The sequence below is a fragment of the Neofelis nebulosa genome, assembly GCF_028018385.1.
Source record: "Neofelis nebulosa isolate mNeoNeb1 chromosome Y unlocalized genomic scaffold, mNeoNeb1.pri SUPER_Y_unloc_1, whole genome shotgun sequence".
Classification (NCBI taxonomy): Eukaryota; Metazoa; Chordata; class Mammalia; order Carnivora; family Felidae; genus Neofelis; species Neofelis nebulosa.
Genome location: NW_026691917.1, coordinates 1,405,952 through 1,425,705, shown reverse-complemented (window position 1 = coordinate 1,425,705; position 19,754 = coordinate 1,405,952). Strand labels below are relative to the sequence as shown.

At 37.6% G+C, this 19,754-nt stretch overlaps 1 protein-coding gene across 1 annotated transcript in view; it reads left to right on the top strand.

The window, feature by feature from the left end:
- Positions 1 to 19,754, top strand: part of LOC131503562 (cullin-4B-like) — a 142,447-nt gene that overhangs the window by 53,401 nt on the left and 69,292 nt on the right. Inside the window, exon 14 of the mRNA XM_058715011.1 lies at positions 260 to 370. Coding sequence (XP_058570994.1) covers positions 260 to 370 — 111 coding nt within the window. The remainder of the gene's footprint in view (positions 1 to 259; positions 371 to 19,754) is intronic.

Here is a 19,754-nt window from a genome sequence, read left to right as displayed (position 1 = left end):
TTCAGTATAAACTCCATACACATTACGCAGTCATTTGTCATTTCCTTCTTGCCTTCAGCTTCTGGAAACCAAAAATTTCACTGCTCTCTATATGAACTTAAGCGTTCGGAGATACTTTATATAAGTGCATTCAGATAATACGTAACCATCTATTTCACTTGCTATTTTCAGATGTATTGAATATGGTGTCTCATTTAATTTTCTGCCATTTTGCATTTTCCATCTTTGGCATTAAGGTGTTTTTCCTTAAATGTCACAGAGAAAGATGTTTTTGAAGCCTTCTACAAAAAAGATTTAGCAAAACGTCTCTTACTTGATAAGAGTGCTTCAGTTGATGCAGAAAAGTCATTGCTGTGCAAACTTGAACAAGGTGTGTGTCTTGACAGGTATATTGTTTGTTTCAGTCATATGTTGGGGGCGGGGGGTTGTGCTTCATGAATCTGGGTGGAGAACTATGATTTCATTTCAGTGTTTACCTCTCGTTTGGTCAAGAGCTTGTTCTACACATCATTTTACAAACTACTAATTTAATGTGGTTATCCAAAAGTGTATGCACTCATTTGGCAGCTCTGTCATCATCCTTATGTGTTCCCACAGGCAGGTTATTTTAAGATTTGTATTTATAAATTTAGGATATTGGCTAAACTCTGGATAAGGTGGGATCATCCCACAAACAAAAGTAAAAAGTAAGAGAAGCATGAAGATGTATAAAAAGGCAATTTAACCTAGTCAGAAACTTGAGGACAGTTTCTTTAAGGAAGCATGATTGAAATACAATGTGGAGATACAGAAATGTTGACGATGATAGCAGAAGTTAGTCCGTGCTAGAAAGAGTTTAGCAATTTGAAACGCTGGGGAATCAGAATAATGAGAGAAGAACACACAAGAGCTGTCATAAAGGCTAAACTGAAAAGTTAATAGGTGTAAGATTTTGCGTGACCTTGGAGACCTTGTCTGTGATACTGTTTTGTACCCTGGAAGCAGGATTATTTAAAGAATTTGAAATAAGTTGTAGAAGTACTAATTTCTTTCTTTTTTTCTTTGTGTTTTTTTCAGGTTTTTATTTAAATTTCAGTTACTTCAAATACAGTGTAATAATAGTTTCAGGTGTACAATTTAGTGAGTCATAATTTCCATACAACACCCACGGCTCATCAAAATAAGTGTCCTTTTTAATCCCCATTACCCATTTAAGCCATCTCGCACCCACCTCCCCCTCCGGTAACCATCATTGTGTTCTCTATAGTGAAGAGTCTGATTTGCCATCCATCTTTTTTTTCGTCTTCTATGTTTATCTGTTGTGTTTCTTAAATTCCACACACTAGGGAAATTGTACAGTATTTGTCATTCTCTGACTTCATAATCCACTCTAGCTCCATACATGTTGCTGCAAATGGCAAAATTTCATTCATTTTGATTGCAGACCCCCCCCACACACACACACACACGTGAAGGGGGTGGGGAGAGAGAGAGAGAGAGAGAGAGAGAGAGAGAGAGAGAGAGAGGGAGAGAGAGAGAGATCTTCTTTATCCATTTATCTGTCAGTGGACATTTGGATGCTTTCCATAATTTGGCTATTGTTGATAGTGATGCCATAAATATAGGGGTTCAGGTATCCATTCAAATCAGTAGTTTTGTATCCTTTGGGTAAAACCTATTAGTACACCTGCTGGATCAAGACAGTTCAGTTTTGAAGTTTTTGAGAACTTCTACACTAGTCTCCAGATAGGCTGCACAAGTTTGCATTCCCATGAGCAGTGCGAGAGGGTTCCCTTTTCTCTGCATCCTCACCGATACCTGCTGGGTTTTGTTTTGTTTTTAGTTGTTAGTTTTAGCTATTATGACTGGTGTGAGGTGGTATCTCATTGTGGTCTTGCTTTGTATTTACCTGATGATGAGTGATGTTGAGCACCTTTTCCTGTGTATGTTAGACATAAGGATGTCATCTTTGGAAAAATGGAGATTCCTATCTTTTACCTGTTTTTTAACTGAGCTGTTTTTCTGGTGTTGGGTTGTATAAGTTCTTTATGTATTTTGAATACTGTTTAGCATGCATGTATTTTTGCTAACATTTTTTCCCGTTCCATAGAATGGAAATGGGAAATTCTGATTTCCCATGGGAAATGCTGATTATTCCCTTCACTGCTCAGAATGTTTTTTTCTGTATGAAGGTCCAATAATTTATTTTGCTTTTGTTTCCTTTATTTCTGGAGACATATCTAGTAAGAAGTTGCTATGGCTGAAGTCAAAGGGTTTGATGCTTGTGTTTTTTTTTTCTAGGATTTTGATGGTTTCATGTCTCATGTAGATCTTTCATCCATTTTGAACTTATTTTTGTGCATGGTGTAATAAAGTAGTCCAGTCTCATTCATTTACTTGATGCTGTCCAGTTTTAACAACACTATTTGTGGAAGAGATTGTTTTTTCCCCATTGGATAGTGTTTCCTGCTGTGTCAAAGACAGTTGACCATGTACTTGTGGGGTATATTTCTGGGTTTTCTGTGGTGTTTCATTAATACATGTGTCGGGGTTTTTTTGTTGTTATTGTTGTTTTGTTTTGTTTTGTTTTGTTTTGTTTTGTTTTGTTGCCAGCACCATGCTGTCTTGATTACTGCAGGCTTTGCAATACAATTTGAAGCCAGAATTGTGATGCCTCCAGCTTTGCTTTTCTTTGTCAGGATTTCTTTGGCTTTGGGGATCTTTGTGATTACATATAAATTTTGGTATTGTTTGTTTAGGCTCTGAAAAATGCTGGTGGTATTTTGATTGGGATTGCATTAAATATGTATATTGCTTTGGGTAGTATACACATTATAACAATGTTTGTTCTTCTAATCCATGAGCATGGTATGCCTTTCCATACGTTTGTGTCTTTTTCAATTTCTTCTATCAGAGCTGTATAGTTTTCAGAGTACAGATCTTTTATGTCTTTGGTTACCTGTACTCCTAGGTATGTGGTGCAGTTATAAATGGGATCAATTCCTTTGTCTCTCTTTTTGCAGCTTCGTTATTCGTGTATAGAAACGCAAGAGATTTCTGTACTTTGATTTTGTGTCCTATGACATTACTGAATTCATTTATCAGTTCTAACAATTGTTTTGGTAGATAGAGTCTTTGCGTTTTTCTGCGTAGGGAATCAGGTCATGTGCAAATAGTGAGTGTTTGACTTCTTCCTTGCCAATTAGGATTTATTTTGTTTCTGTGAATTGTCTGACTGCTGACGCTAGGGTTTCCAGTACTATGTTAAATAAATATGGTGACAGTGGACATGCCTCGTTCCTGATTATAGAGGAAAAGCTCTCAGTTTTTCCCCATTGAGATGATATTAGCTGTGGGTCTTTCTGGTATGACCTTTATTATATTGAGGCATGTTCCATGTATCCCTACTTTGTTGAGGGTTTTTAACATGAAAGGTATTGTATTTTGTCAAATGCTTTTTATGCATTTCTGGGAAGCTCATATACTTCTCTTACTTTCTTTTATTAATGTGGTGTATCACATTGATTGATTTGTGAATAATGAGCTTACCGTTGCAGCCCATGAATAAATCCTCCTTGATCAAGGTGAATGGTTTTTTAAATATATTGTGATACTCCATTTGCTAGTATTTTATTGAGATTTTTTGCATTATATTCATCAGGACACTGGCCTATAGGTCTCTTTTTAGTGGAGTTTTTATCTGGTTTTTGAGTAAGGTAACACTGGCTTCATACAATGAGTTTAGGAGTTTTCTTCCATTTCTATTTTTTTTAATAGTTTGAGCAAAATAGTTACTAACTCCTCTTTCTGTGTTTGGTAAAATTCCCTTACAAAGCCATGTGCCTCTGGACTTTTATGTTTTGGAAGTTTTTTTTATTACCCAGTTTCTTCACTGGCTGTTGGTCTCTTCAGGTTTTTTTTTTTTCACTTATGTTTCAGTTTTGATAGTTTTTATGTTTCTAGGACTGTATCCATTTCTTCCAGATTGTCCAACTGGTTGGAATTTAATTTTTCATAATACTCTTTTTTATAATTGCATTTCCGTGTTATTTGTGATCTTTCCTCTCTCACTGATTATTTCGTTTGTTTGTGTCCTTTCTCTTTTCTTTTCTTTTTAAAAAAATTTTTTTTAACGTTTATTTATTTTTGAGACAGAGAGAGACAGAGCATGAACGGGGAAGGGGCAGAGAGAGAGGGAGACACAGAATCGGAAGCAGGCTCCAGGCTCCGAGCCATCAGCCCAGAGCCCGACGCGGAGCTCGAACTCACGGACCGCGAGATCGTGAGCTGAGCTGAAGTCGGACACTTAACCGACTGAGCCACCCAGGCGCCCCTCTCTTTTCTTTTTGAAGTCTGGCTAGGGGTTTATCAATATTGTTTTTTAGAAGAACCAGATCCTGGTTTCATTGATCGGTTTGTTCTACTGTTTTTATTGTTTTTTTTTTTCATTTGCATATAAGTTATTTCTGCTTTAATCTTTGTTATTTCCTTCATTCTTCAACCTTTATTTGCTGTTCCTTTTCTTGCTCCTTTAGGTGTAAACTTAGGTTTTATATTTGAGACTTCTTTTGCTGTTTGACATAGGCCTGTATTGCAGTATTGTTCTGTTAGGACTGCTTTTGCTCCTTTTAAGGTTCTAAACTGTCCTAGTTTCATTTTCATTTGCTTCCATGTATTTTTTTATTCCTTACTTTGCCTATTTAATCCATTCATTCTTTAGTAGGATGTTCTTTAGCCTCCATGTATTTGTTGTCTCTCCAAATATTGTTTTATGTTTGACTTCATGTGTCATAGCATTACGGTCAGAAAATATATATGCATTATATGATGTCATTCTTTTTGTATGTGTTGAGACCTGACTTGTGACCCAGTATGGAATCTTTTCTGGAGAATGGTCCATATGCACTCAAAAGGAACGTGTGTTCTGCTGTTTTAGGATGAAATGTTGTGAATATATCTGTTAAGTTCCTCTGGTTCAGTGTGTCATTTAAAACCATTGTTTCCTTGTTGATTTTCTGGATCGATGATCTGTCCATTGCTGTAAAAGTGGGATGTTAAAGTCCCTTGGTACTATTGTATTTTTGTCAGTGAGTTCCTGTATGTTTGCTGTTAGGTGGAGTATATATTTGGGGGAGCCAGTTTAGGGCGTAAACATTGACAGTTGTTAGATCGTATTGTTGAATAGGCCCGTCTATATGATACTGTGTTTTCATTGCTTGTTAACAATCTTTGGTTTAAAATCTAGTTTTTCAGGGGCACCTGGGTGGCTCAGTTGGTTGTGCGTCCAACTCTTGATTTCAGCTCAGGTCATGATCTCATGCAGAACCTGTTTTGGATCTTCTGTCTCCCTCTCTCTGCCCCTCCCTTGCTTGTTCTCTCTCTCTCTCTCTGTCTCTCTCTCTCTCTCTCTCTCTCTCTCTCAAAAACAAATAAACATGAAAAAATTAAAAAAAAATACCTAGTTTTTCTGACATAAGTATTGCTGCTCCAACTTTCTTTTGATATCCATTTCCATGAGAAACTTTCCTCCATTCCTTCATTTTCAGTCTGCCGGTGTCTTTATGTCTGAAATGAGTGATTCTTTTTCATGAGCGAGTATTATACCATTGTATTTATATACCATTGTGCCTTTATTGATTCATCAGTGAATGGACATTTGGGCTCTTTGTATAACTTGACTACTGTTGACAGTGCTGCTGCAAAGATAGGAGTGCATGTATCCCTTCTATCAGTATTTTTGCTTCCTTTGGGTCAGTACCTAGTACTACGATTGTTGGATCATAGGGTAGTTCTGTTTTTAATTTTTTCGAGGAACCTCTATTTTGGTCTCTGTAGTGGCTGCCCAAGTTTGTATTACCACCAACAATGGGAGAGGGTTTCCCTTTCTCCACATCCTTGCCAATACCTGCTGTATCTTGTATTGTTGATTTTAGCCATTGTGACAGATGTGAGGTGGTATCTCATTGTGGTTTTGATTTTTATTGCTCTGATGATGAGTGATGTTGAGCATCTTTACTTCTGTCTGTTGGCCATTTATATGTCTGCTTTGGGAAAATGTCTTTTCATGTTTTCTGATTTTTTAATTGGTTTGTTAATTTTGGTTTTGAGTTTTATAAATTCTTCGCAGATTTTGAAAATTAACCCTTGAGCAGATATGTCATTTGCAAGTATCTTCTTCTAATCCATAAATTGCCTTTTCATTTTGCTGATTATTCCCTTTGCTGTGCAGAGCCTTTTGTCTTCATGAAGTCCAGATAGTTTCTTTTTCCTTTTGTTTCTCTTGTCTCAGAGATATATTTAGTTAGAAGTTGCTATGGCCAAGGTCAGAGAGGCTACAGTCTGTGTTATCTTCTTGGATTTGCATGGCTTCCAGTCTCATGTTCAGACCTTTCATCCATTTTGAATTTATTTTTATGGATGGTGTAAGAAAGTGGTCTAATTTCATTTTTGACAACACTAGTTATTGAAGAGACAGGTATTTTTCCCCATTGGGTAGTATTTCCTGCCTTGTCAAAGATTAGTTGACCTTATAGTTGTGGGTTCATCTATGAGTTTTCTCTTCCCTTGATCTTAGTGTATGTTTTTGTGCCATCACCATACAGTCTTTATTGCCACACCTTGGTAATATGACTGTAAATCAGGAATTTCAGTTCTTCCAGCTTTGCTTTTCTTTTTCAAGACTGCTTTTACTGTTTGCGGTCTTATGTGGTTCCATACATATTTTGGGATTGTTTAGTGTAGCCCTGTGAATAATGCTGTTGGTATTTTGATAAGAATTGCATTAAGTATAGATTACTGTGGTGGTATAGACATTTTAACAGTATTCGTTTTCCAGTCCGTGGGCATGTAATGTGTCATTTCTTTGTGTCATTTTTAGTTTCTTTCAACAGAGTTTTACAGTTTTCAGGGTACAGGTCTTTCACCCCCTTGGTTCGGTTTATTCCTGGGTATCTTACGACTTTGGATGTAATTGTAATGAGAGTTATTTCTTAATTTCCCTCTGTGTTGCTTTCATTATTGGTGTTTTGAAGAGCAACTGATTTCTGTGTGTTGATTTTGTATCCTGCAGTGTTACTGTATTTGTAAATCAGGTCTGGAGCATTTTGGGTTTATTTATTTTTTCAACTAGTGTATCATGTTATCTGTAAATGGTGAAAGTTTTACTTATTACTTACTTATGGAATAACTTTATTTCTTTTTTTTTTATTTGATTGGTCTCACTAGAACTTTCAGTACTATGCTGAATAAAAATGGATAGAGTAGATATCCTTGTCCTGTTCCTGAAGTTATGGGAAAAGCTGTCATATTTTCCCAGTTGAGATAGATAGCAGCTGTGGGTTTTTCATATTGGTCTTTATTATGTTGGGGTATGTCTCCTCTAAATCTACTTTGTTGAGGGTTTTTATCACTAGTGAATGCTGTAGTTTTTGAAAGGAGTCAGTCATATGGTTCTTATCCATTCTCTTATTGATGTGATGTAGCACATTGTTTTGCAAATATTGAATCACGCTTGCAGTGCCAGGAATAAATCCCCCTTGACTGTGGTAAATGATTTTTTTTAGATGTGTTGTTGTATTTGGTTACCTAGTATTTTAATGAAGATTTTTGCATCTGTGTCCGTAAGGGATATTGGTCTGTAGTTCTCTTTTTCAGTGGCGTCTTTATCTGGTTTTGTTTTCAGGAAAATACTGGCCTCATAGAATGGATTTGGAAGTTTTCCTTTCTTCTATGTTTTTTGGCATAGTTTGAGAATAGGTTTGTACTCTTCATTCAGTTTTTGCTAGAATTTGCCAGTGAAGCCATTTGGTCCTGCACTTTTATTTGTTGGGAGATCTTTTATTGCTGATTCAGTTTCCTTGCAAGTTTTCTATGTCTTACCGTTCAACTTTTCTTACTATAGAAGTGTGGGTAGTTTATGTCTGTAGGAATTTATCCATATTATCTAGGTGGTACAATTTGTTGGCCTTTAGTTTTTCAGAATAATTCTTGCATAATTGCGTGCGATTTCTGTGGTGGTGTTTCTTGTTTCTCGTTTCTAATTTTTTTTATTTTCTTTGTGGGAGTTCTTGCTTTCTCTGTTTGGTAAAGTCTGGCTAAAGGTTTGCTAGTTTTTTCAGAGAACCAACAACTCATTTAATTGATCTGATGTACGTTTTTTTTTCATTTCTGAATACTTTAATCGTCTCATGTTTATTATTTTAGCTGGCTTCAGGCTTTACATTTCCCCCCCTCATCCCTTTAGTTGTAAGGTTAATTTGTGTATTTGAGCTTTTTATTTCTTCTTGAGGTAGATCTGTTGTATAATATAATTCCCTCTTAGGACTGCCTTTTCTACATCCCAGAGGTTTTGAACTGTCATGTTTTCATTTTCATTTGTTCCCATGTATTTTTTAAAATGTCTTCTTTGATTTCATGGCTGACTAATTCATTGTTTAGTAGAGGGCCCTTTAATCTCCATGTATTTGTGGTCTTCCTGGAGTTTTGTTTTGTGGTTGACTTTAAGTTTCATGAAAAGATGCATAGAATCATTTAACCTTTTTGTGTTTATTGAGACTTGATTTGTGTCCTAATATGCAATTTATTCTGGGGAGTGTTTCACGGGCACTTGAAAAGAATGTGCATTGTGCTGTTTTAGATTGAAATGTTCTAAAAATATACATGTTAAGTCCATCTGGTCCAGTGTGTCATTCAAAGCCATTGTTTCTTTGTTAATTATCTGCTTAGATGATCTGTCCATTGATGTGGGCTGCTAAAGTCTCTTACTTTTGTTGTCTTGTTATCAGTGTATTCAGTTATGTTATTATTTTTTCACATTTGGGTTCTCGCAACTTGGCTTTAGTAAACTCCTGGAATGACACTGCTAGCGGATTAGGTGACAAGTATCTGTGGATCCCTGCCTCCTGTCTCTGTGCCTGTGCTGGAGAGCATGGAAGAAAAATGGGGCCTACCAGGTCCTTTGTGTTCAGTATTCCCCAGCATGTTCCAAAATCACTATCAACAGATCTTTCTGCTTCCCTAGTATTGTATAAACTTCCATTTTATGTTACCTCTCCAAGGGCATTGTCCTTAAGGGCATTGACCAGCTATCACTCATCCTCTCAGTTCACCCAGTGCTGAGTCATCTGACCTCTATAGCTCCAGGCTCTAAGTCCCACTTGTATAAATTGACAGAATTCAGCCTGTCTGGTGTTTAAAGCCAAATGTTATGGGGTAAGTCCTCCCCATGTCAGCTCCCTGGTGTGAAGGCCTATTTCTCTACCCTCAGCACATGCAGCACCATCCTACCTGCAGGCAGCCTCCTTCCATCTTTCTGACCTTCCTGTCCTTTCAGATGCAGTTTTGTGTCTATATTTAGCTGTGGAGTTTGTTGTCCAGTCTTCAGGTCACTGTCTGCTTTATCGACTTGGATGTGGATGGCATCTAGTTGTAAATGTGGGATGAAGTGACTTATGAGTCCTCCTATAGGGTCCTCCTACTCTGCCATCTTTAATGCTCCTCCCTAGAACAGTTTTTTGCTGAAGTGTTTGGGATTTTCTGTATGTAAGATCACATCATATACTTAAAATGACAGTTTTGCTTCCTTCTTCCTATTTTGATGCCTTTCTAAAATTTCTCTTAACTAATTGCTCTGGCTAGGTCTTCCAGTACTGTATTGAAAGAGTGCTGAGTGTGGGCACCATTTTCTTGCTCCTGAACACAGAGAAAGAAACTTGGAGGAATTTTAAAGTTGAATGTGAGCTCTGGTTTCTTCTAGATGGCCTTAATGAGATTGAGGCATATTCTTTCTACACTCAATTTGTTGAGGGTTCTTATCACGATAAACTGTGCTTAATACGTCAGATGCTTTCTCCGCATCTGCTGAAATGATCACACATGATTTTAATTTGTCATTCTATTTGTCTGTCACATTTATTGTTTCCTTATTTGGGACTGTCTTCACATTCCAAGGATAAATCTCACTGGTCATGGTGACTGATCCCTTAAATGTGTTGGTGAATTCAATTTGCCAGGATTTTGTTGACAAATTTTGCAATATATGGAAATTGGCTTAAACTTTAATTATTATATACATGTTGGTATACATGTAAATACATATTTTTATATTTTTATTTTACTTACAATTATTTATTATATACATGTAAGTATACATGTAGATGTATATTTTTATATTTTTCTTTTATTTAAAATTATTTCCTTTCTTTGACTTTAGATTCCGTTATGACATACATAAAACTGTTTATGTTATTTATATTAGTATACTGTATAATTAATTGGTTGACATCATTTTGGATTAAAATCATGGGGTTGCGTATCAGCTTCATTAACTGGATATTCAGATGTCTCCGAAAGTTTGGGAAGTTCTCGGCCATTGCTTCTTTATGCTTTGCACCCTCTCTGCGTCTCTTCTTCTTCTGGAACTCCATTGCATTGATGAGCAGATTGTTTCTCTTAATGCTGTTCAATTTGTAAGGTCCAGGCTCTGAGCTGTCAGCACAGAGACTGATGCAGGGCTTGAACTTAACAGACTGCGAGATCCTGACGTGAGCACAGTCAGATGCTTAACCAATGAGCCACCCAGGAATTTTTCAATTCAGTTACGGAATAATTTTAATGGGAGTTTATTCTTAGTTCATTTTTAGCTTTTCTATCTCTGTGGTGATGGTCTTCTTTTCTTCATGCATTCCTTTTTTTTTTTGTTTTTGTTTAGTTTTTACATTTTTAACTCATTGATAATGCTCATCTCACTTATTTTAAATTCTTTGCTAAGTAGGTTTTATTCCTTTCAGTTTTGTTTTGGGGGATTGCTTATTTTTTAGTTTTTTTTTTCAGATGATTACTTCTTTTTTTCCCAAATTATTATTTAAATTCCAGGTAGTTAACATACAGTGCATTATTGGTTTCAGGAATACAATTGAGTGATTCACCACAACATGGTGCTCATCACAGTGAGTGCTCCTCACAGCAAGTGTCCTTCTCAATACCCATCACCCATCTAACCCATTCCCCCCACCACCTCCCTCCATCAAATTGCAGTCTGTACTATTTTTAAGAGTCTTTCATTGTTCTTTCCCTCCTTTTGTTTTCTTTCTTCCGCTTCGGTAGGGTCATCTGTTTTCTTTCTTAAATTTCATATATGAATGCAATTATGTGGTTTTAATATTTCTGTCTTTCATTTAACATAGTATGATCTACCTCCATCCATGTCACTTGCAAATGACAAGACTTAATTATTTTTTATCACTGAGTAGTATTTCATTGTATATATATCCCACATCTTCTATATTCTTCATTCATGGACATAGCTCGAGAGCTATTTCCATTGTTTGGGTCCTGGTGATGCTACTGCTATAAAAATTGTGGTGCATGTACCCCTTTGAATCAGAATTTTTGGATCCTTTGCATTGTTAGATGGTGGTATAGTTCTATTTTTAATTTTTTTAGTGTTTGTTTATTTTTGAGAGAAAGACAGAAGGTGAGTGGGGGAGGGGCAGGGAAAGAGGGAGACACAGAATCCCAGGCAGGCTCCTGGGACAGCTCTGAGCTGTCATCACAGAACCCAGTGTGGGGATTGAACCCATGAGCAGTGAGATCATGACCTGAGCTGAAGCCAGATGTACCAGCTGAGCTACACAGGTGTCCCTAATTTTAATTTTTTGAAGAGCTTCCATATTGCTTCCAGAGTGGCTGCACCAGGTTGCATATCCACCTTCAGTGCAAGAGGGTTCCCCTTTGTCCACATCATCAACAGTATCTGTTTCCCGAATTGTTCATCTTAGCCATTCTGAGAGGTGTTAGAAGGTGTCTCATTTTGGGGTTTGATTTGTATTTCCCTTGTGATGAGTGCCATTGAGCATCTTTTCATGTGTCGGTTAGCCATCTCTATCCAAAAAAGATAACCAGATATCTTCTTCCAAAGAAGACATTTAGTCTTCTTGTCCTCTACCCATTTCTTAATAGATTATATTCTTTTTGGATGTTGAGCTCGATAAGTTCTTTATAGATAACCCTTTATCTGATATGTCGTTTGCAAATATCCTCCCATTCTGTAGGCTGCGTTTTAGTTTTGTTGATTGTTTCCTACACTATGCAGTTTTCTATCTTGATGAAGTCCCGGTGGTTCCGTATTGCTTTTGTCTCCCTTGCCTCCAGAAATGTGCCTAGAAACAAGTTGCTACAGCTGAGGTCAAAGAGGTGGCTGCCTATGTTCTCCTCTAGAATTTTTATGGTTTCATGTTTCACGTTTAGCCTTTTTATCCATTTGAAATTATATTTGTGTACAGTGTAAGAAAGTGGTACACTCTCATTCTTCTGCATCTTGCTTTCCCATTTGCCAACACCGTGTGATAAAGGGACTTTTTCCTTTGGATATCTTTCCTGCTTTGTCAAAAATTAGTTAACCATACTATGGTTGTGGGTCTGTTTCTCGGTTTTCTATCGTGTTTCATTTATCTGTGTGTGTGTTTGTGCCCGGACCTTAACTGTTTTGATGACGAAAGGTTTGTAATACAAGTTGAAGTCTAGTTGTGATGCCTCCACCACTTCTTTTCTTTTCTTTTCTTATTCCGGATCTATGACTGTTTGGGGTCTTCTTTGGTACTGTACACATTTTAGGAATATTTGCTCTAGCTCTTTGAAAAGTCCTGGTTATTTATATCTATAGATATAGATATAGATATAGATATCTATAGATATAAATATATATGTCTATATCTATAGATTTATATATATGTAAATATAGATATATTTGTATATATAAATAAATATATATATTTATTTTAAATATATCTATATTTAACATCTTAACAGTATTTTTGGTTCTCTTTCCTTTTCTTTTTATTTTTTAAATTTTCATCCAAATTCGTTAGTGTATAGTGCAACAATGATTTCAGGAGTAGATTCCTTAGTTCCCCTTACCTATTTAGCCCATCCCTCCTCCCCAAGCCCCTCCCATAACCCTCAGTTTGTTCTCCTTATTTATGAATCCCTTATGTTTACTCCCGCTCCCTGTTTTTATATTATTTTTGTTCCCCTTTCCTTATGTTCATCTGTTTTATGTCTTAACAGCCCTCATACGAGTGAAGGCATATGATTTTTGTCTTTCTCTGACTGCCTAATTTCACTTAGCAGAATATCCTCCAGTTCTAGCCACATGGTTGCAAATGGCAAGATTTCATTCTTTTTGATGGCCGAGTCATACCCCGTTGTATGTATATACCACATCTTCTTTATCCATCCATCCATCGATGGGCATTTGGGCTCTTTCCATACTTTGGCTGTTGCTTACAGTGCGGCTATAATCATGGGGGTGCATGTGTCCCTTCGAAACAGCACACCTGTATCCCTTGGATAAATGCTTATCAGTGCAATTGCTGGGTCATACAGTAGTTCTATTTTTAGTCTTTTGAGGAACCTCCATACTGTTTTCCAAGGTGGCTGCACCAGCTTGCATTCCTACCAACAATGCAAAAGTGATTCTCTTTCTCTGCTACCTCACCAACATCGGTTTTTGCCTGAGTTGGTAACTGACAGGTGTAAGGTGGTATCTCATTGTGGTTTTGATTTGTATTTCCCTGATGATGAGTGAGGTTGAGCATTTTTTCATGTGTTGGTTGGCCATCTGGATGTCTTCTTTGGAGAAGTGTCTACTCATGTCTTTTGCCCATTTCTTCAGTGGATTATTTGATTTTTGGGTGTTGAGTTTGATAAGGTCTTTGTAGATTTTGGATACTAACCCTTTATCTGATATGTCATTTGCAGATATCTTCTCCCATTCTGTGGGTTGCTTTTAGTTTTGCTGATGGTATCCTTCGCTTTGCAGAAGCTTTTTATTTTGATGAGGTGCCCGTGGTTCATTTTTCCTTTTGTTTCCCTTGCCTCTGGAGATACGTTGAGTAAGAAGTTGCTGCGGGCAAGATCAAAGAGGTTTTTTCCTGCTTTCTCCTCGAGGGTTTTGATGGCTTCCTTTCTTCCATTGAGGTCTTTTATCCATTTTGAGTTTATTTTTGTGTATGGGGTAACAAAATGGTCCAGGTTCATTCTGCTGCATGTCGCTGTCCCATCTTCCCAGCACCACTTGCTGAAGAGACGCTCTTTATTCCATTGGATATTCTTTCCTGCTTTGTCAAAGATTAGTTGGCCATTCATTTGTGGGTCCATTTCTGGGTTCTCTTTTCTGTTCCATTGATCTGAGTGTCTGTTCTTGTGCCAGTACCATACTGTCTTTTTTTTTTTTTCAACGTTTTTTTTATTTTTTATTTATTTATTTATTTTGTTTTATTTTTGGGACAGAGAGAGACAGAGCATGAACGGGGGAGGGGCAGAGAGAGAGGGAGACATAGAATCGGAAACAGGCTCCAGGCTCCGAGCCATCAGCCCAGAGCCATCAGCCCAGAGCCATCAGCGCAGAGCCATCAGCCCAGAGCCTGACGCGGGGCTCGAACTCACGGACCGCGAGATCGTGACCTGGCTGAAGTCGGACGCTTAACCGACTGCGCCACCCAGGCGCCCCTGTACCATACTGTCTTGATGATTAGAGCTTTATAGTGTAGCCTGAAGTCTGGGATTGTGAGGCCTCCTGCTTTGGTTTTCTTTTTCAAGATTGCTTTGGCCATTTGGGGTATTTTCTGGTTCCATAAAATTTTTAGGATTGTTTGTTCTGGCTCCGTGAAGAATGTTGGTGTTATTTTGATAGAGATTGCATTGATTATATAGATTGCTTTGGGTAGTCTTGACATTTTAACAATATTTGTTCTTCCTATGGAGCATGGAATCTTTTCCATTTGTGTGTGTGTGTGTGTGTGTGTGTGTGTGTGTGTGTGTCTTTTCAATTTCTTTCATAAGCTTTCTATTGTTTTTCAGTGTATAGATTTTCTACCTCTTTGGTTAGATTTATTCCTAGGTATTTTATGGGTTTTTGCGCAACTGTCAATGGGATCGATTCCTTCATGCCTCTTCCTGTCGCTTCATGCTTGGTGGATAGGAATGCAACCGATTTCTGTACATTGACTTTTTACCCTGAAACTTTGCCGAATTTATGAATCAATTCTAGCAGGTTTTTGGTGGAATCTTCTGGGTTTTCCATATAGAGTAACATGTCGTCTGTGAAGAGTGAATTTTTGACCGCCTCCTGGCTGATTTGGAAGCCTTTTATTTCTTTGTGTTGTCTGATGGCAGAGGCTAAGACTTCCAATACTATGTTGAGTAACAGTGGTGAGAGTGGGCATCCCTGTCTTGTTCCTGACCTTAGGGGGAAAGCTCTCAGTTTTTCCCCATTGAGGATGATATTAGCGCTGGGTCATTTATCCATGTTTTTTTTCGATCTCGACGTATGCTCCTTCTATCCCTACTTTCTTGAGGGTTTCTATCAAGAAAAGATGCTGTATTTTGTCAGATGTTTTTTCTGAGTCTATTGAGAGGATCGTGTGGTTCTTGTCCTTTCTTTTATTGATGTGATGATTCACATTATTTGTTTTGTGGATATTGAACCAGCTCTGCATCCCAGGTATAAATCCCACTTGGTTGTGGTGAATAATTTTTTTAATGTATTGTTGAATCCAGTTGCCTACTAGCTTGTTGAGGATTTTTGCATCCATGTTCATACTTTTAAATGTATTCTTTTAATGTATTTAATGTATTTTTAATGTATGGTTGGCTAATATCTCGGTGAGGTATTTTGCGTCCATGTTCATCAGAGAAATTGGTCTATAGTTCTCCTTTTTAGTGGGGTCTCTGGTGTTGGAATTAAGGTAATGATGACTTCATAGGAAGAGTTTGGAAGTTTTCCTTCCATTTCTATGTTTTGGAACAGCTTCAAGAGAATAGGTGTTCACTCTTCGTTAAATGTTTGGTTGAATTCCCCTGGAAAGCCCTCTGGCCCTGGACTCTTGGTTTTGACAGGTTTTTTATTACTGATTCAATTTCCTTACTGGTAATGGGTGTGTTCAAATTTCTGTTTCTTCCTGTTTCAGTTTTGGTAGTGCATATGTTTCTAGGAATATGTCCACTTCTTCCAGATTGCCCATTTTATCGGCATATAATTGCTCGTAATGTTCGCTTATTATGGTTTTTATTTCTGCTGTGTTTGTTGTGATGACTCTTCTTTCATTCTTGATTTTATTTATTTGGGTCCTTTTCTTTTTCTTCTTGATCAATCACTCTAGTTGTTTATCAATTTTGTTAATTATGTCATAGAAATAGCTTCTGGTTTCATTGATCTGTTCTACCGGGTGTTTTTTTTTTCTGTTTTGTTTTGTTTCTTTTTTGTTTGTTTGTTTGTTTGTATTTTTTGGTTTCGATAGCATTGATTTCTTTTTTTTTATTTCTTTTTTTTTTATTTCTTTTTTTTTTTAATTTTTTTATTTCAACGTTTTTTATTTATTTTTGGGACAGAGAGAGACAGAGCATGAACGGGGGAGGGGCAGAGAGAGAGGGAGACACAGAATCGGAAACAGGCTCCAGGCTCCGAGCCATCAGCCCAGAGCCTGACGCGGGGCTCGAACTCACGGACCGCGAGATCGTGACCTGGCTGAAGTCGGACGCTTAACCGACTGCGCCACCCAGGCGCCCCCGATAGCATTGATTTCTGCTCTGATCTTTATTATTTCCTGTCTTCTGCTGGTTTTGGGTTTTATTTGCTGTTCTTTTTCCAGCTCCTTAAGGCGTAAGGTTAGGTTGTGTCTCTGAGATCTTTCTTCCTTCTTTAGGGAGGCCTGGATTGCTGCATACTTTCTCCTGATGACAGCCTTTGCTGCATCCCAGAGGTTTTGGGTTGTGGTATTATCATTTTCATTGACTTCCATATACTTTTTAATTGCCTCTTTAACCGCTGGGTTAGCCCATTCATTCTTTAGTAGGATGTTCTTCAGTCTCCAAGTATTTGTTACCTTTCCAATTGTTTTCTTGTGGCTGATTTAGAGTTTCATAGCATTGTGGTCTGAAAATATGCATGGCATGATCTCGATCTTTTTGTACTTACTTAGGGTTGATTTTTGTCCCAGTATATGCTCTATCCTGGAGAACGTTCCAAGTGCACTGGAGAAGAATGTATATTCTGTTCTTTAGGATGAAATGTTCTGAAGTCCATCTGGTCCAGTGTGTCATTCAAAGCCATTGTTTCCTCGTTGATGTTTTGATTCGATGATTTGTCCATTCCTCTGATTGCAGTATTGAAGTCTCCTCCTGTTTTGGTATTATTATGATGAGTGTCTTTATGTTTGTGATCAATTAATTTATGTACTTGTGTGTTGCCACATTTGGTGCATAAATGTTTAGAATTGCTAGGCCTTCTTGGTGGATAGGCCCCTTGATTATGCTATAATGCCCTTCTGCATCTCTTGATACAGGATTTATTTTAAAGTCTAGATTGTCTGAGAAGTGTGGCTACTCCGGCTTTCTTTTGTTGAACATTAGCATGATAGATGGTTCTCCATCCCCTTATTTTCATTCTGAAGGTGTCTTTAGGTCTAAAGTGGGTCTCTTGTAAACAGCACATAGATGGATCTTTTTTCTTATCCATTCTTTTACCCCGTGTCTTTTGATTGGAGCATTGAGTGCATTGATGTTCAGAGTGACTACTGAAAGATACGAAATCATTGTCATTGTGTTTCTTGTAGAGTTGGAGTTTCTGGTGGTGTTCTCTGGTCCATTCTAGTCTTTGTTGGTTTTGGTCTTTTTTTTTTTTTTTTCATCTTTTCTCCCCTCAGAGAGTCCCCCTTAAAATTTATTGCAGGGATGTCTTAGTGGTCACAGACTGTAATTTTTGTTTGCCTGGGAAACTTTTTCTCTCTCCTTCTATTTTGAAGGACAGCCTTGCTGGATAAAGAATTCTTGGCTGCATATTTTTCTGATTCAGCACATTGAATATATCCTGCCACTCCTTTCTGGCCTGCCCAGTTTCTGTGGATAGGTTTGCTGCAAACCTGATCTGTCTTCCCTTGTAGTTTAGGGACTTTTTTTTTCCCTTGCTGCTTTCATGAGTCTCTCCTTGCCTGAGAGAGAATGTCCTCCTTTGTCTCTCCTTGTGAATTTGACTATGATATGCCTTGTTGAGGGTCATTTTTTGTTGAATCTAATGGGGGTCCTCTGTGCTTTCTGGATTTTGATGTCTGTGCCTTTCCCCAGGTTAGGAAAGTTTTCTGCTATGATTTGCTCACCTAACCCTTCTACCCCTATTTCTCTGTCTTCCTCTTCTGGGACGCCTGTGGTTCTGTTGTTCCTTTTTAATGAGTCACCAATTTCCCTAATTCTTCAATCGTGCTCTTTTGCCCTGAACCCCCCTTTTTTCTGCTTCATTATTCTCCATAAGTTTGTCATCTATATCCGTGATTCTGTGTTTTGCGTTGTCCATCCTTGACACCACAGCATCCATCTGTGATTGCAGCTCCGTTATAGCATTTTTAATTTCATTCTATTTTTTTGCTTCTTTTATCTCTTCAGAAAGGATTTCTAATCTATTTTTGACTCCAGCCAGTATTCTTATTACCGTGATTCTAAATTCTGGTTCAGGCATCTTGCTTGTATCTGTTGGTTAAATCCCTGGCTGTCGTTTCTTCGTGCTCTTTCTTTTGGGGTGAATTCCTGCTGAATTCTGTGGTTCAGGTTTTTCAGATTGATGTGTTAATCCTCCAATCCGTTTTCTAGGTGTGCAGAATGGTTTAGTGTTGGTCTGATTGTATTTCATGGACTCGAGATACACAAAAAACTTCCATGCTGTCCCCATTCCTGGTTATATTTTAGTAGGGGTTACATTAACTGTATAGATTGCTTTGAAATTTTAACCATGTTTGTTCTCCAGTTCATGAGCATGGAATGTTTTTCAAATTCTTTGTGTCATCCTCAATTTTTTTCACCAGAGCTGTATAGTTTTCAGAGTACTGGTCTTTTACCTCCTTAGGTACAATTATTCTTAGGTGTGTTATGTATGGTTTTGGTGCATTGACATGCGATCCATTCTTGGATTTCTTTTTCAGCTCCTTCATTGATGGTATGGAGGAATGCAACAGACTTCTGCATGTTTATTTTATATCCTGTGACTTTGCTGAATCATATATTAGCTCTGCCATTTGGTAGAGACCTTTGGGTTTTCAACATAAAGTATCATGTTGTCTTCATATAGTGAAAATTTGAATTCTTCCTTGCCAATTTGGATGCCTTTTATTGCCTTCTGTTGTCTTGTTGCCGAAGCTAAGATTTCTGTACTATGTGAAATAGTAATGATGGGAGGGATATCGTTGTCTTTTTCCTAACTATACAGCAAAAGTTGGCCGTTTTTCCCCATTGAGGATGATATTAACTGTGGGTCCTTTGTATACAGCCTTTATGATGTTGAAGTATGTTCCTCCTGTCACTACTTTGTTGAGGGTTTTTGTCACAAAAGAATGCTGTATTTTGTCTAATGGTTTTTCTGCTTCTGTTGACAGGATGATAAGGTTCTTCTCCTTTCTTCTGTTAATGTGGTGTATCACGTTCATTGATTTGCAGATATTGAACCAGCCCAATAATTCGTGTTAAATAACTCTTCTAATGTGCTGTTGGATTTTATTTGCCAACATCCTGTTGAGAATTGTTGCATCCATGTTCATCAGGGGTACTGGCCTGTAATTCTCCTTGATGGTGGGGTCTTTGTCATTTTTGGAACCAAGGGAATGCTGGCTTCAGAGAATGAGTTTAAAAGTTTCCCTTCCATTTCTGTTTTTGCTTTTGGTTTTTGGTTTTCTGGAACAGTTTGAGAAGAGTTGGTATTAACTCTTCTTTAAATGTCTGGTTAGAGTTTCCCT